At 43.1% G+C, this 26,527-nt stretch overlaps 1 protein-coding gene across 1 annotated transcript in view; it reads left to right on the top strand.

Annotated features, from left to right (window-relative positions):
- DHX57 (DExH-box helicase 57) overlaps window positions 1–26,527 on the top strand; it is a 179,218-nt gene that overhangs the window by 84,368 nt on the left and 68,323 nt on the right. The window contains exons 12-14 of the mRNA XM_030195898.1: window positions 3,784–3,900; window positions 19,250–19,346; window positions 20,720–20,893. Coding sequence (XP_030051758.1) covers window positions 3,784–3,900; window positions 19,250–19,346; window positions 20,720–20,893 — 388 coding nt within the window. The remainder of the gene's footprint in view (window positions 1–3,783; window positions 3,901–19,249; window positions 19,347–20,719; window positions 20,894–26,527) is intronic.

Here is a 26,527-nt window from a genome sequence, read left to right as displayed (position 1 = left end):
CCATGTCCACCCATTCTTGGTGTCTACAGTGTCTTGGGCCCGACCATAGCCCCACTAACTGTGTTCTCAGTCTTCACATGAAGAAGAGGACCCAGATTTCCAGAGAGGCTCAACAAGCAAATATTTTTGGAGCCAAGTCCAGTTCTTCGACATCAACATTGAGGTCGGAAGCGTCTGCATTGACGTCAAGTGTTGCATGGGGAGCATCAGTAAGCATGGCTGCTGCTAGACCATTAGACACTGGGAAGTATCAAGTGGGTCTCCACCTGCCTTGAGGGCCCCTGGGACTGTCCATTGTCGAACCTGACCCCAGGGCGATGCATGGATTCAACGTCCTCGTCGGTACCAAGGAGCCTCTGTGACGCGCTTCGGGAGAAGGCCAAGAAGCATTATCAGTAGTCGCCCTCGACGCATGGTGTCGGGAGCTCTGGGGTGTTGAAGGATTCGGCACCCAAGAAGCCTTCTGAAGGCCCACGCGGTCAAGCCCATTCCACCAGGGGAGGAAGGATGGGGATTCTATTCCAGGTACTTCCTTGTGCAAAAGAAAACAGGGAGGATGCGTCCCATCCTAGACCTAAGGGCCCTGAACAAATTCCTAGTCCAAGAAAAGTTCAGGATGGTTTCCCTGGGCACTCTTCCCCCAATCATTCAGGAAAACAATTGGCTATGCTCTCTGGACTTAAAAGATGCATATACTCGCATCCTGATACTTCCGGTGGGTTGGAAGTATCTTCAATCTCGGCTGGGAACACATCACTTTCAGTACCGCATGTTGTTTTTTACCCTCGCATCAGCTCCCAGGATCTTCACCAAATGTCTAGCAGTAGTTGCAGCATTGCTACACAGACTGGGAGTCCATGTATTCCCATATATTGATGATTGCCTGGTAAAGACCATCACTTTGGCTGATGCTCAGGAGTCCATGTGGATGATTATTCGGGTGCTGAAGCTAATAGGGTTTGTTTTAAACTACCCCGTTCCAACTTCACCCTGTCCAGCGATTGGAGTCCATAGGAGCCCTGCTCGATACACAGAAGGTTTGAGCCTACCTTCTGGACATGAGAGTGGACACTCTCTTGTTGCGCTCGCTCCCAAGGTTTGAGCCTCTCCGCAGGTCACAGCTCGGCAGATGTTGAGATTGTTGGGCCACATGGCTTCCACAGTGTGACTTAGACCCATGACATGTCTTCACACGAGATCAGCTCAATGGACCCTGACTTCTCAGTGGTATCATGCCACAGGGAATCTAGAAGATGTCATCCAAGTGTCCCCAGAGCTTGTAAGCTTCCTTCAGTGGTGGACCATTTGATCCAATTTGACTCTGGGACTTCCATTCCAAATTCCTCAGCCTCAAAAATTTCTGGGTACCCGGTCAAAATAGCCCAGACAAAATAGCCCCGACAAAAAAGCTCCAAACAAAATAAGCTCCCGACATAAGAGCCCCTGACACCTTAGTTCAATTAGTGCTTATCATCAGGCCTTAGTGGTTGATGCACCTTATACTAAGTTTCATCACAACAGAGCAGTCCTCCGCACTTACCCTAAGTTCCTGCCGAAGGTGGTATTGGAATTCCATCTGAACCAGTCGATTGTCTTGCCAACATTCTTTCCCTGAACTCATGCCTATCCTTGGAAAAGCAGCTTGCATACTTTGGATTGCAAGAGAGCATTGGCCTACTACATGAAATGGATCAGGCCCCACAAGCACCCTAAATTTTTGTTTCTTTTGATTCCAACAGGATGGGGTCACCATAGGAAAATGCATTTCCTTCACTTATGCCCTGGCTGGGTTGGCCCTTAGATGGTCATGTCATGGCTCACAGTGTCAGAGCCATGGCCATGTCGGTAGCCCATTTGAGGTCAGCCTCTATTGTAGAAATTTGCAAAGCTGCATCGTGGTTTTCAGTCCCCAACCTCATGCCTATCCTGGCAAAGCAGCTTTCATATCTTGAATTGCAAGAGAGCACTGGCCTTTTTGTTTCTTTTGATCCCAACAGGATGGGGGTTGCCACTGGTAAACGCACCATTTCTATTTGGCTGGCAGATTGCTTTTGCTTCACTTATGCCCAGGCTGGACTGGCCATTAGATGGTCATGTCACAGCTCATAATGTCAGATCCATGGCCGTGTCGGTAGCCCACTTTCGGTCAGCTTCCATTGAAGAAATTTGCAAAGCTGCGACATGCTTTTCAGTCAAACATGTACATCACACTACTGCCTTGAGCAGGATTCTCAACGTGACAGTCGGTTCGGGCAGACAGTATTGCAGAATCTGTTTGGGGTCTAGAATCCAACTCCACCCTCCAAGCCCATTTTATTCAGTTTCAGGCTGCACTTTCACTCAGGTATATATAGTTTCATGTTAATCTATGTTGTGTCCTCGCCATTACAAGGCCCAGTTGACCAGTGTTTGTTGTTTTTTGTTAGCCTGGTTGCTAGGGATTCCCCCCTTGTGAGAATAGATAAGCCTGCTTGTCCTTGGAGAAAGCAAAGGTACTTACTTGTAGTAGGTGTTCTCCGAGGACAGCAGGTTTTATATTCTCGCAATCCCTCCCACCTCCCCTTGGAGTTGTCTCCTCTATTATTTTTACTTTATTTTTGCTGTAGTATTAAACTGAAGAGACCGCATTCTTGTGGCGGTTAGGAAGGCACTCGCACATGTACAGTGGAGTGTGTCTCGTGCTCCACAAAGCTCTACTTATACTTGTTATAAGTTCCGGACCGGGCGTCACGGGTCGGTGTCACCCTCTTGTTGGAATATAAAGCCTACTGTCCTCTGAGAACACCAGCTACAGGTAAATACCTTCACTTTTTTGTACTGCCATCCTGGTTAGAAATTTCCTGCAGCAGTGAACTACTCCTAAAATGCATATACAATTACAATAAAAAGCAATCAAAAGTTAGACAATAATAAATAGAGCACATATAATAATGCCAATAAGATAATTCTATTAGAACAGAATTAGAAGTTAATATTATTGACACCTAAGAGCATTTTAATGTATGTATGGCCATGTTTTCCCAGAATGACCGGCTGCGTCGGCCAGTAAGTAACCAGCTGATGTTACACCTCAAAATCTTGCCTGGCTGATGCAGCTGTGAAAAACATAGCAAACAATGCTCTGGGATCATTCACAAAGTTTTTGTGAATCCCAGACAGATTTGGCCTTGTTTTGCCAGAATGACCAGCTGCATCAAGGGGATGCAGCCGGTCATTCTGGCAAAACAAGGCCATATCTGGCATTTTATGTTGAACCTCTGAGAGCTTTAATTCAATAATAAAGACTGTATTCTTTTACAAGGTCTGCCTTTTTGTTTTATTTTCATAAAACAGTACATTGTCTATAAATCCTCTCTGCATTAACTCTCCTTGTCTTTCCTCCTCCTTCAACCTACCAAAACAACCCTGTAAACCAAATTTCAACAATTTATGATCTGTCCAAAGTAAAGATGAAAGATGATATTCAATTAATAAGACCGACCAAAATCCTCTCAGACCATTAATAAACCTAAACTATGACCTTTTTTTAATGAGTTGATTCAGATCAGATTTCTCAAGAATAGACCTTCAACATCAAATTAAAATCTAAAATTCTTTTATCAATTATATCATCTATATGATAAGAAAATAGCCTATTGTGATGCAATATAATAAGAAACTCTGAAGTCTTCAGTGTTTTTCATAATATTATATCATAGTAAATCAAGACATTCTTAAAAATAAGCTGAAGTCTCGAGGTTCTGGAAATCTTGTATTTGACTGCTCATTTCTTATTTCCCCCAGAATGTAACAAGTCTGTGATAAAAACAATGAGTATGATGAACATGGACAAAATTAACCTGGAATTGATAGAAGCTTTACTGGAATGGATAGTTAATGGTGATCACTCCTACCCACCAGGTATTGGACAGTAATGTAACTTGTGCTAATCAATTCTGTTTAATGCTGTTTTCCTGTTCACTAAATTTATTAATTTATTTCAAAAAACCAGATTTTAGTAAGAAAGCTCTGTCCAGGTTTGTATCTTAGATTCATAAAGATCAGTATTTACCCAGACTGGTCAGCAATTTTTTTAAATGCTGGCCACCATAGCTGAATTAAATCTGGATATTCAGTTACACTATCTGGATAGCGATCTGCACTATTGTCCAAATAGCAGTTACCTTGAGATTGCTATCTGGACAGTGTACTAGGCTGCGCATTTGTTTGCTATTCTCTAAACATCCTACAAAATATTACAAAATATTTTAGAAAAATTGGGCAGGAATCAGAGAAAAGTCTTTTATTCTTACTCACCAGCACAGCATCAGATATTAGTTTCAAGTTATGGAAAAATAATAACACACTTACAGAATCTAATATCAGTACCTCTGGTAATTATAAGTAATCAGACTAATTATATAAAGAAGAGAAAAAGGAGGAAGAAAAGTTTATTCCTCATATAAAGGTCACAAAACAGAGAGAAAGAAAAGAAAGGAAAAAAGAATGAATGAAAGATTCTTAGATATAGAGAATTAGTTTCTATGAAGGGGGGAGAGCACCCCCTTCGGGAAAAAATAGGCCATTGGACAGATCTGAAACTCTTTCCAAGCATGCCTAGTTTTTCAGAGTTTCTTTTCAGCATGGTTTTATAGGCTGTGGTGAGCATCCACCTCGCCTCTATCCTGGAGACTTGTAATTGGGTCTTTCATATGTGCTGGAGGCTTGCAATTAGTGTCCTTGCCATACCTCTTCTCAGTAAATTACATTTGTAACAAGTTATACCAAGTAGCTGAGTTGCCCTAGCAACGGGAGGCACCATCAGAGTTTGTGACCAGCCAGAAATTCCTTCATGTGGCTGACAGTAAAGAAAGATGGGGGATAGGAAATAGTGCAGCATACCTGAAGTAGAACTTTATAGCTAAAATATTATAGGACAACAGTAACCCGGATAAACTTAGGACAGCCTTTGTGCAAGGACTAGCAGCTCTGCCTTACCCACTCTGCACCTGTATTTCACAGAAGGTCTGGTGCATAATTAGCACAAATTCCAGTAAGAAGGCCCCAGGAAGGTGAAAGAAGCAATCACCGAGGCTCCTTAGATCTTCCCTCTCAAGTGATCAAACACAGAGAAGGAAGAGGAGGAGGATGACCAGGAGAAGCAGACAGGGCAACCACAGGGACTGCATGACAAATCCAACATGGTGGCCATTCCCACCAGTGCATGGACTGCTATGTAGGGGAGCTTGTTTGGTTTTTCCACTCTGCTGCCTTCCCTACCTGGTGCTTCAAACGTTTTCCCCTAACTCTGTATCTGGTTGTGAGCTCATGCTTCAGCTCCAAACATCCCTCTCAAATCCTCTTGATTGCTGCACCCATAGTATTGATTGTTTGTGGCTGCCATTGCAGACAATTCATTATTCTAAGCTATTTCTTTCTCATTTGTTTGTCCCGATAACTTTAACAAGAATGGCTTCCCAGTGAAAGGGTTCTCTTGCAAAGCCAAAGAAGACAGAAGCAGAGGGTTGCCATGGAAAAAGAGCATACTTAACAGACCCTGTTCTACCAGAAGGGACCCAACCCCACCCCCCCCAAAAAAACAAAAAAAACACTGCAGTGGTTGAATGTCTTAACCTTACTGCTTGGGAACAGAGCTCCCAGTTAGACCCATGCTGGATGAATCTTACATAGTGGAGGTAAGTGATGCTAAGGAAATCCTTTTGTTAGATGCATCATTGGCCCAGCTGGCAGTGCTAGCAGACGTAAAGGAATTATAACCAAAACTTCTGAGAGTTCCCTCACAGAGCAGCAGTCTAGGGGTAACTGCCTTCTGGAAAAGTCCTGGGCACTACTATGAGTATTTGAGTGGGCATCCCATTCCTTTTTCTCAAGCAGGTTGATTCATCTAATTTGGCTCCAACCTTGCTTTGTGGAGGAGTAGCCTAATGGTTAGTGCAGTGAACTGAGATCCTGGGGAACTGACTTCAGTTCCCACTTCAGCTCCTTGTGACTCTGGGGCAAGTCACCTAATCCTCCATTGCCCCGGGTACAAAAAAAAAGCGCCTTAGATTGTGAGCCCACTGGGACAGGGAAAGTTCTTTTAGATTCCAGACTTTCTTTTAAATCCCTAATTTCTCATGCAGTCTGGCGTTCTTTCTACAACCTTCATTCACTTCAGCACTTAATGTATTAGTTCTCTCTCTGCTTATCACACAATTAGATTACTGTAATTTTCTTTACGAATGACTTAGGGCTAAAGAACTTCATTGCTTACAAATTATTCAAAATACTGCAATCTGACTTGTCTCCAACACTCGAAAATATGACCATTTTACTCCTCATTTGAAGGATGCCTATTGGTTACCAGTTGCCCGTCGTATAGCTTATAAGGTTATACTGCTAGTTTTCAAAGTCCTGTCTTCCGGTGAAATCTTTGTTTCAATCTTTTTATTGTTATCTGCAAAGTAACCTTTGGCCAATAATACCAACAAATACAACATTTTGTTCAGGCATAACCAACAGCTCTTACATCAAGACTACATGAAACTTGTTGCACATGATGAATTTGCCAACAACATCTATAGGACAAAGCCTTATTAACTACATGCCACTAATACAATAATTCAACCTTTTATAGAATAAACAACACCCTACCCCCCACTCCCTCCCACCTGCCCCCCTACCCACACCCATTCCATGCCATACAGTCTAGGAATTCAAGATTCTGCTGCGTGCTACTGCTGTCAGGGAATCCCAAAACGGGGACCAGGTCCTGCAAAAATAATCTCCCTGAGAGGAGGATAAATCCCCCACACCTCTGCGTTCTAACATGCAGAGAAAAATCATCTTGGATCGCCATTGTTGCAAAGTTGGCGGCTCTGCGGTTATCCAATGTTGAAGAATAGCCTTCTTACCAATAAGAACCGCCCTTTTTAAGAATGGCCTCAATCCTTTGGGCAAAGACGGGGAAATCCGGAAGATATCAAACAGTTGGGACGGACTCGGATGCCAAATGACCCCCCCCCCCCCATAGGTGTTGAGACATGTCTCCAAAACTCTGTAATAGATGGGCAAGTTCAAAACATATGTCCCAAATCTGCAGGAGAACAAGCGCATTTAGCACATCTATCGTCCTCTCTCATAGTTGCCCTAAAAGCCCTATGTGGTGATATATACATCTGCATTAAAAACTTGTAAAGGGTCTCTCTCAACGTCACATTTTCTGTTAACTTTTGAATGCCCAAAAGACATGTCTTCAACTTATCTCCCTGGAGACCCACTGACAATTCTCTATTCCATTGATTTGCTAATTTTTCATAATCGTATTCCCCCAATTGTTCCCGAAGGCCAAAGTGGTAATATTTGAGGAGGACTGACAATTGAGCATCCAGCCCTAGAATAGTGAGAAGCTTTTCCCATGTCACTGGCGTTAGAAAAGCAGGGGGGGGAGAGACCTGATGTAATGGCGCAGCTGAAACAAAGAAAAGAAATCCCTCCCCTCCAACCCATACTCTAGTTGCAAATCTTCCAGAGACTTAAGAGTACCATCCTCTGTGTGTAACTGGTGTAGGTAACGTATCCCCTTTGACGCCCAGATGGTAAAGTTTGGAGAGGTAGAACCTGGTGGAAAGTCTACATTGCCTCGCAAAGGCAATAAGAGAGAGGACACTGCTGAAAGGCCATAAAAGTGACACATCCACTGCCAAGTCCTCCTTAGAGGTAACAATAAAGGTGCAAATGCTGCTGGCATGCGTAGCCTTTTTGGCGATGCATGTAACCAGGCACTAAAATGGCTCAGAGCAAACAATCCCGTTTCTACCATGGTACACAAGAAGTAATTTGTATTCCGAAACCAATCATTGAGATGGCGCATATTGCTCGCCACTGACAAGTTAATATTCAACAACTCCAAACCTCCTAGTGTCCGGGGAAGAAAAAGTTGCAAAGCCGCTGCCCTGGGTCTCTTGCCCTGCTAAATGTAATGCGTAAGCAGGCGAGTCACTAGCCGCTCATCTCTATGATTAAGGAATATAGACAGCATCTGCAAACCATACATCCACTTAGGTACCAACATCATATTGTAAAGAGCTATTCTGCCCATAATAGATAATGATAGCGACTGCCAAATCTGCAATGTTTGTCTAGTACTGGAGCGTAAGGGGTCCAAATTCAGTTCTTAAAGGAGTGACAAGTCGGCAGGAATCAGGACCCCCAAATATTTCAGGGGTCCAGAAGTCCAAGAAAGGGGAAACTCTCCCGAATCTTAGCCTGAATCGGGAAGGCTACTGATTTCTGTAAATTTAAAGTAAAACCAGAAAAATAACTAAATTCTTGATTGCATTGAGTAAATTGGGTAGAGATTGCTGAGGCCTCACTAATATATTGTCTGCAAATGCTAACATCTTGACCGAGAGCGAGGGCAGAGCAATACCTGAAATTTCAGAATCTATTTGAATGGTATGCAACAGGGGCTCTAAATAGAGAAGAAATAACAATGGGGGCAAAGGACACCCCTGCCGCGTTCCACAAGACACTGAAAATTAAGAAGAGCACAGTCCATTTACCACTAGTGACGCCCTTGGCTGGGAATAGAGCGCAGCGATTGCTTGTAGAAACCGACCTGCAAATCCCACGTACTTCAATACCGAAAATAAATAATCTCAACGTACTTTATCAAGGTCCTTCTCTGCGTCTAGACTGACCAGAAGCAGTGGCTCCTTAGTGAAATGACTGTGTGCAATTGCTAAACAAACCTTGCGCACATTAATGGAGGAGTGACGGCCAAGCACAAACACCACTTGTCCCTCTCCCACCAAAGATGGAACGTGCGGAGCAAGACGATCTGCTAAGACCCTTGACAAAATCTTTAAGTCCACATTAATAAGTGAGATCGGCCTAAATGAACCTGGATGATCTGGCGACCTGCCTGGCTTGGGTATTAATCAAGGCCTCATTAGAGTGTCTAGGAAAAGAGCCCATGGAAAGCGAGGCTTCGAAAAATGCCGTCGGTGGGCCACAAATTTGTGGAAACATGACCTGGTAGTATTCCGTCGCATACCCATCCGGACCCGGAGCAGTGCCCCGCTTAAGGGATTTAACCACACTCTGGATCTCCTTAGCGCTCAAGGGGGCATTCAGCTGAGACAAGGCCTCCGGTGAAAGGTGTGGCATGCCAGAATCCTCCAAATAGTCAACCACAGAAGGCCCAGGATGAGTCTCTGAAGCAGCATACAAGGACGCGTAGTAATCATATAAGATCTGAGCAATTCCTGATGAATGACTCTCCCTCGTACCATCTGGTGCTATCAGGGACAGAATAAATCTGTTACCCCCCAAGTCTTGGTGACCCTGGCCAACAACCTGCCGGATTTATTACCAAACCTATGAAATGAAAAGGAACGGTGAAAACGTTGCTTTTTGGTACATTTGTGAATCATGGAATTTAAGGCTGCCAAAGTCGACAACATCGCCTCTCTAGTCAGTGAAGACGGTGCCACCAAGTGCGCTCGCTTTGCCACCTGATATTTACGTTCCAACTAAATTATACCTTGAGCTATCCGCTGAGCATGGGCACACATATATGCGATGATGTTATCCCTCAAGACTACCTTTGATATTTCCCAATATAATTGTGCCTCCGGTTCATGACATGCATTAGCTTCTTCAAACTTCGTCAGAATCAGTGGAGGTTTCTCTCGCATTTAGCAGAGGATGTGAACTTTCAGGAATATTTACATCAGAAGTGGTCGAAGTCGTGAAGCACCCAAATCCATGTCCACCCAAATTAAAGTATGATCAGATTCCTCTATGGGTCCGATCTCAGCATGCATAACCAGCGGGAAAAGAGTGGCGTCTATTAGGATGTTGTTCAGACGCGACCAAGTACCATGAGCTCGTGACAAATGGGTATAATCACGTACACTAGGATTAATCAACCGCCATGGGTCTACCAAGTTCAAGGCCTTACAAAGATATGGCAAGCCTCTCCCCCCGCCCATCGCCACTCCTGCACCTGGGACGGACCGATCTTGCTGCCCATCCATCACTTGATTAAAGTCTCCCAAAATGACCCAAGGAGCGGTAGATTGCTGAATACCCAAACGCACCAAATGCTGGAAGAAAGAATGGTCATACACATTGGGCCCATAGATATTAAGGAGAAAAACTTCCTGACCCATGATATTCAGGTGCAAAAGAATGTAACATCCATTCCCGTCCCGTTCTATCACCCAGGCTTTACATTACAGATTTTTATGAATGAGGGCCGCTACTCCCCCCTTCCTATCCTGTGCTAAAGCAAAAAAGCAGTCCCCCACCCACCGCTGTCTTAACTTTAAGTGTTCTGCATCAGACAGTTTGGTTTCTTGAAGGCATGCAAGAGATACCTTGTGATGTTGTAGTGCGGACAGAATTTTTGTCCTTTTGACAGGAGAGGTGATATCCGATACATTCCAAGAGATTAATCTCGGAACTGGCAACTTATCCAGGATCCCAACCCCAGAATGCAATATATGCCACAAAACTTAAAGCCCAAAAAACTCCCGGGCGCCCAGCCTTCACCCAGGAATCCAGGTACACCCGTGAAGTCCCGTCGTGTATGGGACCCTGACCAGCAGATTGACGCCTATGTATGGCATGACAGCTCCCACAACCAACACCAACATCCACAGCACGGACTTCCCAACTTGTAACTTCCCCCCTCCCCCCCACCCTCCACCCTCCCTCTAATCCCCATCCCAACAAAACCCTCCTTCTTGCCCTCATCTCCCCCGCCCCTCCCCCAATGTCTTAACCCGGCCCTCCCCATTACCCAGTGAAGGCTCAGGTGATCACATACGATGCATGGGGGAGTCCCACCCCCTCGTAAGAAAAGTCATACAGCAACAGTAGACTCAAATGAGTAATCAGTCTCTAACCTTCACACACACGCACACCTTATATGACGCACCATACACACACACACTTTCAGTTGCTGACCCCTCCCGTCTTATATCAGCACCAGACATTAATAGTCGTGGCTCTCTTATATGACACGTGAATGCCTCACGAGCAACAAACATTTTGTAAGGCGTCCCATTCACAGTGCACTCCCAAAGCTCTCCTCTCCTTCGTTCCTCTTTCTTCCACTTTCATACACGCAATTCCCGCGTGCAGGAAATCACACGCAGGAAACCACACACAACTCCCGCGTGCATGTACACCATATGCTATACACACATTCCACACACATATCTATTACTACCCCCGCCATTTTGTTCCAACACTAAGCGCAGGCTGAGCAGCCAGGGGGTATATGGCTCCATTCCAAGAGTCAGAAATGTTTCTTAAGCGACCAAACAAGGCCATCAAATAACTGTAGTATTTCTCCAGCACTATGGCCTATTTAAGACTAGCTCAAGGCAGCCCATTTAACCAGTTGGATGCGCTTTCTGGGCAGTCATATGAGCGCCAATGTTCTTTGTCACAGATTCTCAAAACTGCAGGATATCTCAGCTGAAACTTACAATTCTTCTCCACCAGTCGTGCACACACTGGAGAAAACAACCTGCGTCATGCTGAGAGCAGCAGAGTAATCCTGGAATACCCGGACTTGCGTGCCATCATAGCGCACCTCTTCCCTGTGCGAGCGATAGTATTGAAGAAAGTCCTTCTGCGCCAAGTTACAAAACTTGGCGATAACAACTCTAGGCCTCTGCTCCCCTGTCTGCTTAGATCCCAGTCGGTATGCCCTTTCCAGATGCACTAATGCCGGCACGTCCGCTGGGGTCGACAAAGGGCCGAGCCATCGTTCCAACTCTTGACACAAGGTCTTTTCTGGTACCGATTCCGGGATTCCCACAAACTGTAAATTATCTCTATGTGCACGATTCTCCAAGTCTTCGAGCTTATTCTGCTGAGAACTGACCAACTCTGTTAGCCGCGTGAGCTCCGCGCTGCTGACCTGCACACTGTCTTCCAAATCTGATAATCTACACTCCAGCTCTCCCGTTCTACGAGCCAAGTCAGAGGTAAGTTGCGAGATGCCCGCAATTTGTTCAGACAATTGTTGGAGGCGCGAGTCCAGTTCCTGTACCACAGACGCAGTAAGCTCAGCAATCACTGTCTCCGTGCATGTTAACTGCGGGGCCTGTACCTCATCCGCCATCTTGTCCTCGGCATGCCGATTACGTTCTGGCCCTTTCTTGGCTGATTTAGACGCCATCACGGTTTGGTAAAGTCAAAAATTTGTCCATATAACTTGCAGAATCCTTACATATCCAAAGTGCGTGTAGTTTAAACATTTAATCCGCCGATGTAAAAGGATTGAGGAGAGGAACCCCTGAGCAGCTCCTGGCACACACGTCTGATGCTCCTCACCGCATCATGTGATCCGCCCTGGTGAAATCTTTTACACCATCTTATTCCCTATAGTCCAGCCAGAACACTCAGATTGGCTTACCAAAATCAGGTAGTGGTACCCAGCTACCTCGAAATAGTGTATGAACATACAAAGACAAGCGGTTTTCTCAGTTCAGGGTTCTTGGTTAAGGGACTGCAGACTTCCTCCCACCCTCCCTCCGGCTGCAGACTTCCTTTGATAAATTTAAGGCTGATCTTAAAGACTTAACTATTCGTAGACGCTTTCTATTAAATTGCCCCCCCCCCCCCCCCCCCCCCCCAGTCTCATCAGCAAGCCTTTTGGGGATGTATCCTGGTTGCATTTGCATCCCCTTTGTTTTTCCCCCTACCTACTATCCTATTGATATTGTAGTTCCACACCACCTACCCTTCTGTACTCATGTCTTCATAATGCTTTTAATCCTTTCTGTGATTAGATTGGGTGAAGTGATGCTACTACTGTTAGTGTGCTTTTAAAGGTAATAAATAGAAATAAAACAAAACATAGAAAAGAAAATAAGATGGTACCTTTTTTGTTGAACTAACGTAATACATTTTTGATTAGCTTTTGAAGGTAACTCTTCAGGTCAGAAACAAATGTTGACAAATATATGTGAATATATAAGTGAAACACAGAAGCATTCCTAACCCATAACCCCATCCTCTTCTTGTGAGACTGTCATTGGAATGCTTTTGTGTTTCACTTATATATTCTGATATTTGTCAACGTTTAGCATATTTTTGAACTGAAGAAGGGTTACCTTCGAAAGCTAATCAAAATATGTATTAAGTTAGTCCAATAAAAAAGGTATATTATTTTCTTATCTATGTTTTGTTTTCTTTCTTTCTTTTTTTTTTAAATCCGTGATTAGATTGTAATCCACTCAGAAGGTTTCCCATAGGATGGGATAGTAAATTTAAAATAAACTTGGAAAATGCCTGCAGTATAATGTGTACAGTGCTGCATACGTCTAGTAGAGCTACAGAAATGATAATGGATAGCTGAGACTTGGGCATTTTCTTTCAGAACAGTTTAGAGACCTTTATTACCAGGTTGTATGACTCTACTTATGGGTGCTTCTCTGTTACCCTTAAGTTTGGCAGCAGTGGCATTCAGCTGATTACTTCAGCTGCAAGTTTGAGGCCCCATTTCTGTATTAGAAAGATGTCAGTGGCATTGTATAACTGAGGCACATGGGTTAGAAGTCGGTATGACAGATCAATAGGATGGCAAGATAGCAAATATTTTGTCTTGTGCCTGTCAGAAGCATTCCTATAAGTTCTGTTCCTAGATAACACTAAATGGTTCTGACGCCAAGAGATTATTGGATAAGAAGGCCCCCACTTTTCTAAAACATGCATTGGTAATAAATGATTTGGACTACTAAAATGCATATTTTCAGGATTTTGGACTACTGAAATCAGTTGCTTACAATTAGTTCAGAATGTGACTATGAAACTGTCATGAAATGCCTAGCCACATGCCTGGGGCTACTTCATGGCCACTTAGAGGGTCTAGTCCCAGCGCAGCTAGCATCCGCCTGCATCTGCCGTTTGTGCTCTACACTAGCAGTCTCCTCCCACCGACTAGGTCCCAACCGCCTCTGGGTGAGTCTCCCGTTCTCAAATTATTCCCCAGTGATTTCTAGGACACTGTGGCCACAATCCCAAGGGTCCCACAGTTCCTAGAAAGCATTCACAGACACAACACACAAACCACCAGGATTCTTAGTCAGCCCAGACAAGCAGAGGCAATAAACTAAAAGAGGATTATAGTCTTAAAAATATTGAACATGAACTATAAAACAGAACAAAAACAGCACATAATAACAGGTAACTGAATATGGATCAAAACTATATGAATCAAAACTATCTAAACATTTTATCACTACCTGAATAGTGCCTGAGAAGTACAGGAAATATAGCTGCTCACAAGTTACAGAATATAACCTATCACAGGATCTCAGTAGTGAGGTCTTTCTCCCTCTACTTCAGTAGAGGAGTGTGATAGCCATTTACAGAGACTGACTAATTACCTCACAGTTAGGTGGGAAAAAGAAAACTGTCACTTCTGGTACAGCTTTAGAAAAAAACCCATCACCATATGCTGGCCAACCAGGAGAAACATATATCATCAGCAAAACAACCAGGAGAAGAACATGTCATCAGCAAAACAAGACAGTTCATAGGCTCAGAAACCCATTGTTTCGTCACAGAAACTAATTATATAAGATCAGAAGTTTAATCATGTCACCCTGAAGATGGGCATTGGTTACCAGTTTCATTAAGAATACCATTTAACATTTTGACCTTAGTTCAAAATATACCATACTTTGGGTTACCATTATTTCTCCCATGTCTATTAACTCCTCATACTTCTTCCATATTTATTAAATCATCTCACTGAATCTGCTAGGTTGGATTTCATACGGAATTCAATTTTCAGTGTAGTAGGGCCTACTTTATGGAATAATCTGCTTATATGTTTCAGGATGGAGACCACTTTTTCAAAATTTAAAAGTGGGCTGAAGATGCATTTATTTACAAAAAATTTGTTTTTTTTTGCCTCTTGAATACTTTGTTGGCCAGGTTGGATGGACTGAAGGAAGCGGTGAACTTGGTGCTAGAAACAATACAATTTTCCCTGTAATCACTGTTCTCTCAAAGACTGAGCGGGAGTCCTCCAACCTCATTGCTGCCAGTGGAGGTGGTGCTTCAATATTGTGTTTTCAATCACTAGGGACAGGCTGGTTCCCTGGGATCCTGTAGAGCCTGCCTGTCCCTCATTATTGAAAAAGTGATAGTGAAATAGCACCCCTCACTGGCAGGATTCTAGGTGGAGGACTCCTGGTCAGCTTAGAGGGAACAGTGCCTGTAACCTTGTTTGTTACTATAAAAATGCAATTTCTTATTTTTTTTCTCTCTCCCACCTTTCCTTTACATAAACTTGAAACTCTTTCCTAATCTGTGGAAGTATATAAGGGTTCCTTTTTTTTCCAAAATCAGTTTTCTGGGTTTTATTTTTTTTTTTGCCCATCCTTCCTATGGACTTTGAAATATAGGAGATGCATATGTACTTGTGTCCAAGGTCCTACATCCATCACCCTGGAGCACAATCTCATCTTGAGTGATCTTCATGCATTTAAAGCCATGTGAAGCCCGTCCTCTCTTTAGAGGGCCAGAAGCACCTGGGCAAGTGGCTCTCTGCAAATAACTCCTGAGAGAAATGGAATTGTGGAGTCTGTTCTAGTTAATTCTCTCCTCGGATGCAAATGTTATAGGTTCATGGGGCATCCTTGTCCAGGATCTGTAGTGGGGGAGATAAACCTGTCGGCCATTTTTGTTCCGGCAGTCCTGGTGATGTCAGTCAGTGCAGCAATATTACCTTATGGGTATGTGCTGGGAGCCCTTCTGGCCCTCAGCTGTTGGGGAAAGTAAATTAGTCTTGGGCCAGGATGGCATGTTCCCCTAGAGAACCTAGCTACAGTTACAAAGCCAACAACATCAAGGTACAGAGGAATTTTGTTTGCGCCAATGTTTTTGGAAACCTGAAATACAAAAACTGGCATACACATCCTTTGCCCTACTAGAAGTCGGATAGGACTTCTGCTCAAGTGGACCTCAGGTCAACCCAGTGGAACTCCAAGAAGAGCAATCTCTTCCACCAACAGGAGGAGGAAGATGCAAGGAGGTTTATTTCAATTCAGTTTATTAATTTGTACTTGCCATTTACTTATTTCCTCACTTTCTTGGTAGACCTCCATTTTTGTTGTCCTCTGCTATTGTGAGGGTTAGCCTTCATAGGGAGGATTCTCAGTACTGTTGTTTATGAATTTCATTTGGTGTGAAGGTGGGAAAGGATTTTGGGTTTAGTTCACACCTTTTTATTTGTACCTCAAGTTGAGGTAAATTCAAGGTATAGTAGGGATTTTACTGTCCCAAGAAAGCTTAAAATCTGTTTGTATCCAAGGCAATTGAGGTTAAGTGATTTGCCCAAGAACACAAGGAGCCGCAGTGAAATTTGAATCAGGCTTCATAGAACAATGTTTCTGTCTTCATGATTGTAACCCGAGTTTCCTACAATCAAGACATGAAGAGCCTGAATTCAGGCAGAAGAGATATACTAGCCTTTGACGACAGAAATGTTTATTCTATGAAGCCTGAGAAGAAGGGATGTTGAAGCCACCAGGATTAAGCTCAGGATCCAAGAAGAGAAGACCATGTAAAGCAAGTGTTTTGCATGCTTTTCTCTCTTAAGGAAAACATCCCTTAAGTGAACAGCAACAAAGGTCCTCTGTCTGTACCCCTTGAAATAATCCTGAACTGCACTCTGTCCTTTATGATCTGATCTGCCTCCATCCAGTCTCCTCTGGAGGAAGAAGCAGATTTAAGTAATGGAACCCAAAACTCTAACCTAGGTCTATTAAGTGAGCCTTCTTTAGTAATAGAGGAGTAACTTAATGGGTAGAGCAGCACGCTGAAAATTAGGGAAATCCGATTCAAATGCTGTTGTGCTTCCTTGAGTTCTTGGGCAAGTCACTTAACCTCAGTTGCCTTGGGCACCTGAGTATAGGAAAGCCTGAACAGTCTTTTGTGTGCTAAGCAGCCAGAACAGAACCAAACCAAACCACTTAGACTGTATTGTAAAGCACTCTATTGTATGTGCAGAGAAGCTGGGGACTGGAATTTTCTCAGCACAGATTAGATTTTAAAACTTTGGACCTGCAAAATTGTAGCAGCCATTTTCCGCTGCATAGAACCACGCATTCCACAGATGATTCTCAGTCTTTGTCATCCAGTACCCCTCTGTACATGATGAGAAAGACCTGAGGTGCTATGCAACATCTAATCAGTAGACTGTTATCATGGTTTGGCCTTGTGTGTACAACTTACTGAAGTGAAGGGAGCATGATATAGTGCCTCAGCCATATTTTCCCTGCCAGGATATTAAAAGACGTCTGACCTTTGAATTCTGGATCTAAGGATTTTAGATAGTGCTGGGGAGGAGCCTGCTGTCTTGGTACATGTGGGTACCATTGACATAGGAAAATGTGGGAGAGGTTCTAGAAGCCAAATTTAGGCTCTTGGGTAGAAAGCTCAAATCTAGAACCTCTAGGGTAGCATTTTCTGAAGAAAAATGAACTTGTGGAACTATTGTTAGTAATATGTAATTTATCTTTACATTCGAGCATAGTACTGGAAGAGTGGAGGGTGGCCAATGTAACGTTGATTTTTAAAAAAAGGTTCCAGAGGACCTTACGAGACTGGGAGACTGGGCATCTAAATGTCAGATGATGTTTAGTGTGAGCAAGTGCAAAGTGATACATGTGGGAAAGAGGAACCCGAACTATATCTACGTAATGCAAGGTTCTACGTTAGGAGTCACCGACCAAGAAAGAGATCTCGGCGTCATTGTTGGTACGTTGAAACCCTCTGCTCAGTGTGCTGTGGCGGCTAAGAAAGCAAATAGAATGTTAGTTATTATTAGGAAAGGAATGGAAAACCAAAAGTGAGGACGTTGTAATGCCTTTGTATCGGTCCATGGTTTGACCGCACCTCAAATATTGTGTTCAATTCTGGTCACTGCATCTCAAAAAGGATGTAGTGGAATTAGATAAGTTACAGAGAAGGGCGACGAAAATGATACAGGGGATGAGACGACTTCCCTATGAGGAAAGGCTGAAGCATCTAGGGCTCTTCAGCTTGGAGAAAAGATGGCTGAGGGGAGATATGATAGAGGTCTATAAAATAATGAGTGGAGTGGAACGGGTAGACGTGAATCGTTTGTTTACTCTTTGTTTACTAGGACTAGGGGGCATATGATGAAGCTACAAATTAGTAAATTTAATACAAATTGGAGAAAATGTTTCTTCACTCAACGTGCAATTAAACTCTGGAATTTGTTGCTAGAGTATATGATAAAGGCAGTTAGTGGGGTTTAAAAAAGGTCTGGGCATCTTCCTAATGGAAAAGTCCATAGACCATTATTAAATTGACTTTGGGAAAACCCACTGTTTATTTCTGGGATAAGGAGCATAAAATGTATTGAACTTTTTCGGGACCTTGCCAGGTATTTGTAAATTGGAGTGGCCACTGTTGGAAACAGGATGCTCAGAAAACTGCCTAGGTTTTACTGAGCTCTGAGAACATGATCCATGTTTGCTATGAAACAACATCATCTACTTATATGCTGTCTATGAAGAACTCTCATGCCCTCCCATCCCTGTTTCTGGTAAGCAATTTTGTTTTGTGTTAAAGGAGAAAAATATAAGAACAGCATTACTAATGGAAGTGTTTTTATCCCATGATTATTCTGTACAACGTATGAAGAGAGATGGAAAATCTTTAAATGCCAAAAATATTGAATTGGAGTCCAAAAAAATGTTGTCGAAAAGATACAGAATATTTTCCATTTGTGTTGGGTGCCACTAATGTGGTTAAAAATTATTCATCTTGTTATGTTGTCTGTGCATGTTAAACCCTAAAAGCGTCGAAACAGCAACCAAAAGGTCAAGGTAAGAGAAACCCCCATGTGCAGTCCAACAAACAAGTACAAGAGTGTAGGGGTGGACCAAGAAATCTCATCATCCAAAGGTAAAATGATATGTTCATATCTGGTGCTGAATAAAGTTACATCATTTTACCTTTGGCTGATGAGATTTCTTGGTCCACCCCTACTCTCAAACCCTAAAAGCTTCAGAATGAGGCTCTCTTTGGTACAGAGCAGGTATTGAGACGAGCACTAACAGTAAATATATGAGATTGTAAGCATATCCAGTATATTCTGGTTTGCAAGTGAGATTTATTCTTATTATGGTATGCACAAAATTAACCCATTTGGAGAGACTATCCAAATAGGTTGTGCTCTTTACTAACGGCATTGTGTGTGTAGGTGCTGTGCTGGTCTTTCTGCCAGGAATGGCAGAAATCAAGATGCTGTATGAGCAGCTGCAGTCAAATGCTTTCTTCAGCAACAGAGGTGATAAGCGGTAAGTCAGAAATGGTCACTTATCACAATTATGAAATCTACTTGTTATCTCTTTCTTAAGATGGGTAGTTAGTTACAGGAAATATTTCTCTTTATTAGACAGTAGCATGCATTGGTTACCAATCTCTGCAAAAATCCCCTATAAAATTTTAATACTAGTACATAAAATACATAACTCAGGGCTACCTTTATTCCTGTCTCGACTATTGACACCCTATGCACCTACCTGTGCTTTGCGCTTGGCACAAGAACATCTTTTGGTAGTCCCATCCTTTCATCAGATTTGCTTTGACAATGTTCACTCTTACATCTTCATCATCCTCAGGCCTTCCCTGTGGAATAATCTTCCACTGTGCTTGTGCATGGAATCTTCATACCATAAATTTAAAATTGATTTATAAACTAATTTTTTTGAAAAATAATTATGGCTCCCAATTCGATTCCTGTGATTATCCTTTTTTTGGCTGTGAGATATTGTTGGGGACTGTAAATACACAGCAAATCAAGGCTTCTGCTTTCCTCTATATGTGATCATCCCTGAGAAAAGGTGACTAAAGTCATCAGAAACAACAAAAAAAATAAGTTAAATTGTTTTGGAACAAACAATTTGTAATACAATAGTCCAACCCAATTATGTGAAAAATTTAAAAAGTTACAGTAGTCCAAATACGTAACTTTTTCAGACTGCTTAGAGCCTCATGAGAGGAAAGATCAGCCATTCTCAACATTTTGGATCTGCGATTTTAGTCACCTTTTCCCAGAGATGGTCACATATATTGTAAATTCTTCTTTTCCTTTTTATCATGATTTTTGTAATTGTGTATTTGTAAATCCCCCTGATGCTGTTGCCAATAGTGTGGCATGTCAACTGAGAAATAAACTTGAAAAATAAAGGTAGATTGCTGTATTGGTTTTCAGAATTTGGGATTAGTAATTTTGACTTCCAAGCCTGTTTGGTTACTTTAAATATTAAAACAATCAATAAGTAATAGAGTTAGACTTCCAAATGAGCCTTCTGTGTCTGTTTTGACCATGATTTTCTTTTGTGTAATCCTGCAAAGTGAATCTGTTAATATTCTTTTGATTGCCTATTCAGACTTATAAGCTTGTCACCTTGACATTACTCTGGCTTTCTGAAAAACAATAGAATACTGGTTAACAATGGTACAGTGTGTTAATGTAGAACTTGTAAGTGAGCATTTTGGTGGCCTCTGGCTGGTCAGCGGCATCAACATTTGAGTGCTTACTCTAATGCACTCTCAAGACTAGGATACAGTTTTCTAGTAGGCTGTCTTGCCTATATGTAAATATGGTAGTGTATAATGACATTGGAGAAAATGGCATATAATTGTTTTTATTTTTTTCTTCCCAAAGATGTATCATTTATCCACTCCACTCCTCGCTGTCTAGTGAAGAGCAACAGGCTGTGTTCCAGAAAGCGCCTAATAGGGTCACTAAGATCATTATATCTACCAACATTGCTGAGACCTCTGTTACCATTGATGATATTGTCTATGTGATTGATTCTGGAAAAATGAGAGAAAAGAGGTATGGAGGTTTTATAGCTTTTATAGCCTTTGTGGCTAAGGCCTGATTGTAATCATTTTTAAATTATAGCAATAGTTTAAGCAGAAAAAACATTGTACAAGAATATATCAGGAAAGAATAGTCCTCTAGTACCGAATATCTAAGGTATTTTTGCTTTTCTAATGAAATTAAAAAAGATTTTTTTTTCAGTAAACCCACAAATTCTCCCTTCTATACAAAACTTTGTCACCAAATCTCCTAGCAAAGTAATGTTCATTTATCCAGCGCGATTTCCACTTTCCTCTACTCTCAGCAGTTTCTCAGATAAAGTTTGAGTTTGGGAACTTGAATTGTGGTGTGAGAAGTTGTTTTGATTAGGGATCGTCCACAAACACTTCTTTTCTCCCATCTCTTGCTGCATACTCCATCCTATCCAACAGCAAAGTGGTATACAAAGAAATAATAGTAAATAAACAGTAAAGCCAATAACACAAAACTTCCTTAAAAGTTTTTTTTTTTTTTTGTTACATTTGTACCCCGTGCTTTCCCACTCATGGCAGGCTCAATGCGGCTTACATGGGGCAATGGAGGGTTAAGTGACTTGCCCAGAGTCACAAGAAGCTGCCTGTGCCTGAAGTGGGAATCGAACTCAGTTCCTCAGTTCCCCAGGACCAAAGTCCACCACCCTAACCACTAGGCCACTCCTCCACTCCAAATAACATCAAGACAGCACAACATTAGCATGTTTGCTATTGAGACAGACATGGGTGTCACGATTGTGACTATATTTCCTGTCGGACTTGCTTTGGGGTTCCTCCAGCCAAGCTAACTCGGCGTGGAAATCCTGAAGCCTGGGTGGAAATCCTGAAATCCGTTCCAGTCCAGGCTAGTCCATTCTGGGATCCTGTTCCAGCCAGGCTGTGCTCTGCTCTTGTGTTGCTGAGCCCCACCCTGCTGGTGACCTTACCTGTAGTGTCTTTATTAAGCACCTGGGAACTTTCAGGCTTGGCCTTTGCATCGCTATAGGTCAGTTGGTGTGCCTCTGCACTTCTGCTTCTGTGTTCTGTTTGTGGGCTTTTGCCTTCTGCTTCTGTGTTCTGTCGGTAGTGTGTCTGTCTGTGGGCTTTTGCCTTCTGCCTCAGTGTTCTGTCTGTGGGCTTTCTGTTTTATTTCCCTGGGTGTTAGTGGCTGCCTGGTGTTCAGCCTTCTGTTGTGTTCTGGTATTAGGTGGTAGTTGTAGGGCTTTGGGTTTAGCCTTGTCTATCTATTTTGTGTTCTTGTTTTCCTCTGCCTTGCCCTCCAGCTCTTGTTTGTGCAAGCTTGTTGCTGAGTCCTGTTACCTGGGGAGGTTTCCCCCAGTTCTGTGTCCTGATTCCTGACCCTGTTAGTCAAGCTTGCTCTCGAGTCCTTTCCCCTGTGTGTGTTCCTGGATCATGTAAGTCCTACCGGCCACCTGCACCTGGGGGGCTCAACCCCTGGGGAATGGTGGTCAAGTGTAGGTGAAGTCTGTTTCAGTCCTGTATCCCTGCCTGCATATCTACGTCTGCAGTTCCATGCCGTGTTGGTGTGTTGCCCAGTACTGGTTGGGGGTTTTGCCTGCCACTGTCGCCGATTTTTAAAAAAGGTTCCAGGGGAGCCAGGAAATTATAGACCGGTGAGTCTATTATCAAAAACAAAATTACAGAGCACATCCAAGGACATGGATTACTGAGACCAAGTCAGAATGGCTTTTGTGTGGGGAAATCTTGCCTGACCAATTTACTTCAATTCTTTGAAGGAGTAAACAAACACGTGGACAAAGGGGAGCCGGTTGATATTGTGTATCTGGATTTTCAAAAGGCGTTTGACAAGGTACCTCATGAAAGGCTACAGAGGAAATTGGAGGGTCATGGGATAGGAGGAAATGTCCTATTGTGGATTAAAAACTGGTTGAAGGGTAGGAAACAGAGAGTGGGGTTAAATGGGCAGTATTCACAATGGAGAAGGGTAGTTAGTGGGGTTCCTCAGGGGTCTGTGCTAGGACCGCTGCTTTTTAATATACTTATAAATGATTTAGAGATGGGAGTAACTAGCGAGGTAATTAAATTTGCTGATGACACAAAGTTATTCAAAGTCGTTAACTCGCGACAGGATTGTGAAAAATTACATGAGGACCTTACGAGACTGGGCGGCTAAATGGCAGATGACGTTTAATGTGAGCAAGTGCAAGGTGATGCATGTGGGAAAAAAGAACCCGGATTATAGCTACGTCATGCAACGTTCCACGTTAGGAGTTACGGACCAAGAAAGGGATCTGGGTGTCGTCGTCGATAATACACTGAAACCTTCTGCTCAGTGTGCTGCTGTGGCTAGGAAAGCGAATAAAATGTTGGGTATTATTAGGAAAGGTATGGAAAACAGGTGTGAGGATGTTATAATGCTGTTGTATCGCTCCATGGTGCGACCACACCTTGAGTATTGTGTTCAATTCTGGTCGCCGCATGTCAAGAAAGATATAGTAGAATTGGAAAAGGTGCAGCGAAGGGCGACTAAAATGATAGCGGGGATGGGACGACTTCCCTATGAAGAAAGACTAAGGAGGCTAGGGCTTTTCAGCTTGGAGAAGAGACGGCTGAGGGGAGACATGATAGAGGTATATAAAATAATGAGTGGAATGGAACAGGTGGATGTGAAGCATCTGTTCACGCTTTCAAAAAATACTAGGACTAGGGGGCATGCGATAAAACTACAGTGTAGTAATTTTAAAACAAATCGGAGAAAATGTTTCTTCACCCAACGCATAATTAAACTCTGGAATTCGTTGCAGGAGAACGTGGTGAAGGCGGCTAGCTTTGCAGAGTTTAAAAAGGGGTTAGACGGTTTCCTAAAAGACAAGTCCATAAACCACTACTAAATGGACTTGGGAAAAATCCACAATTCTAGGAATAACATGTATAGAATGTTTGTACGTTTGGGAAGCTTGCCAGGTGCCCTTGGCCTGGATTGGCCACTGTCGTGGACAGGATGCTGGGCTCGATGGACCCTTGGTCTTTTCCCAGTATGGCATTACTTATGTACTTATGTATGGCAGTGGTCCAAGGGCTCAAAAATCCAGTTTTCCCGTGAGAGGCCTGGCAATGGGATTGGTAGCATGGAATGTTATCACTATTTGGGTTTCTGCCATGTACTTGTGACCTGGTTTGGCCACTGTTGGAAACAGGATACTGAGTTAGATGGACCATTGGTCTGCCCCAGTGTGGCTTTTCTTATGAAGTTATGTTCTTATGGTCAATGTTCAGCAGTGAGCGTTTTGCTCACCACCATTGGCGTTATTCTCTGATATTTGAAGCCAGATCCTGGCAAGGTAAGGATGTAGACCTCCAACAAGCCCCCACACCCACCACACCTATATGATACCCTGCAAAGCTATACAGCTAGCAAGACCTCAGAGATGACAGCACTGTAGCAGAGTGGCCAGTACACATTCACACTGCACACATGCACCTACAACATTACTATGCACACCTGAGAATGGCATCTACCAGGCCAAACTGTGACTGGCCCGCTCACAACTTACAGGGCATCATGCCACATTCCCATCATCCTTCCCCAGCCCCAACCCATAACAGTATTTTGAGAGCAGATGACAACTTGAACTGGGAGATGTCTGTCATATGGGTGTATACATCACTCCCCAACCCCCCATGTGCTGCCACAAGTGTATCACTCATGGGCTGTATACCCCTGCAGCAAGAATCATCATCTCATAGAGCATAAAGCACAAATCCCTGGCCAAACTAGCACCTAACATCTCCACAGATCTGTGGGATACGCCAACAGCTGATATGATCACTGTATAAGGATATGCTGAAAATGTGGTAGGGAGGGTATTGCATAGACATTTACAGCTACACTGGAATAAAGCCTATGCCATCTCCCTCCTGTCTTATGGAATGTTTGGCATCACCAGAAATGAGTGCGGCATCACTTGGAATGTTGAGGCACTCAAGAGCTGTTACAGAGTCATTCAGAGGACCAATCCATTCTTGCTGGTGCACATCAGGAATCACCCCCAACAGTGGAAAGGTATGTCCCCTCAAACCTTCCCCCTCCCCACCACCTATGTTAGCTCAGCCAAAACACCTGGCCCCACCCCATGCTGTTGTAGTCAGGGTCAGAAGCCACATCACTCTAAGATGTTATGATATGCAAGTCTATATCTGGGATGAGTTATTATACAAGGGATGATGTCTGCATCACACAGCAGCCAAGCGCTACCAGATCTGCCAAATGCCAAATTATGTCCACCATGTGGCATACACATGATCAAAAGCCAGCCCACATGCACTATCCACTCCAGTAAGCTGTTGTATATAGCAGATGGGCATGATCTCTACCACTGAGCAAGCTCTGGGTATATGGCAAGTCACATGTATAATGCTGTAAACCGCTATTCATATAAGCGAATTGAAAATGCTTTTTTGGTAAAGAACGTGAATCCACAGCTGTTTAGTAAGACCTATACGGTGCCACCATCCCATGTCTCAGGCATCCTCAGGTCTGGAGGCCCATTTGCAAAGTCTCTGTATACCTTGCTCATTTTTACCAGCGTCCTGATAGCAACGTATGCAACACAAATGTATGACGCTGACCGGCTGTGGCTTATCGGCATCTCTATAACCTTCATCGCTCACCTAAAAGAGAATATGGACAGTCTGTTAAAAAACAGACCAAGAAAAACATCCACAAAGGTATACACCCAGAACATATTTTGTCAAAAAGAAAATATAATTACATGCATACCTGTGAAATGGGGGGAACACAACGCCTCTGGTTTGGAAGATTCATGAGTTCCCTATCCTCAGCCACTTGATATATTTCTATGGCATCAGTGGCATCTGTGAATGTGTCTTCTGGAAAATCTGTGGCATTTTCAGTGATGGTTATATTCTGTTCGCACTCTAGGTCTTCTCTTAGCGAGATGTTGACTTCTTGAGAGTCAAACAGCTTTTGCCCACATGACAGTTCATCCAGCAAGGACTCTGTCATTTCCTGCCCCAGGAACAGGTCCTCCTATTTCAGCCATTCACTGCACGTTCTGATCACAAACGATGTTTTTCGATTCTGTCAGGTTGATTACTGGTGGGTAGCCCTCAGTCTCTGAGTTGAGACCTTTAAGATAAGACTGAGATTTCAGCCTCTCTTTAACAACAAGGGTTGTTTACTCCTGATCCATTGTATATTAGGGGTTTCTTAAGACTCCATATTTAGCTGTTGCGTCTTTCTGATCCCCGATAGATGGAAAGAATAACACCTTTTTTTTTTTTATAGCTTACGGTCACATGTTCTTCTTCCATTTTGTCTGTAGACTTGCCCATACATTCCTAGCTTTGCTACATGTTGTTATGTTTTTATACATGTGACTGTGTGATGAAAGGGTTTGCTAACAGAAAAAAAGGTGGTGGAGTGCTAAAAGCAAAATAAAGCATTCAGATTATATCCTTTTGAAAGAAACCCAGTGCCTATTTTCTTTCTGAGAGGGGGGGCTTTGGGTGGATGGCTAGAGAGAGGGAGGGGATGTGTGTGTGCATGTGGCTAGAGAGGATGGCTAGCGAGAAGGAGGGGGCTGTCCATTTTGAAACACTGCTGGGATTTTCTGTTTTAGTTCAGGGCAGA

The sequence above is a fragment of the Microcaecilia unicolor genome, chromosome 3 (assembly GCF_901765095.1).
Source record: "Microcaecilia unicolor chromosome 3, aMicUni1.1, whole genome shotgun sequence".
NCBI classification, from domain to species: domain Eukaryota; kingdom Metazoa; phylum Chordata; class Amphibia; order Gymnophiona; family Siphonopidae; genus Microcaecilia; species Microcaecilia unicolor.
Note: the sequence above shows the minus strand (reverse complement) of the source record. Positions and strands in the feature narration are given on the sequence as shown.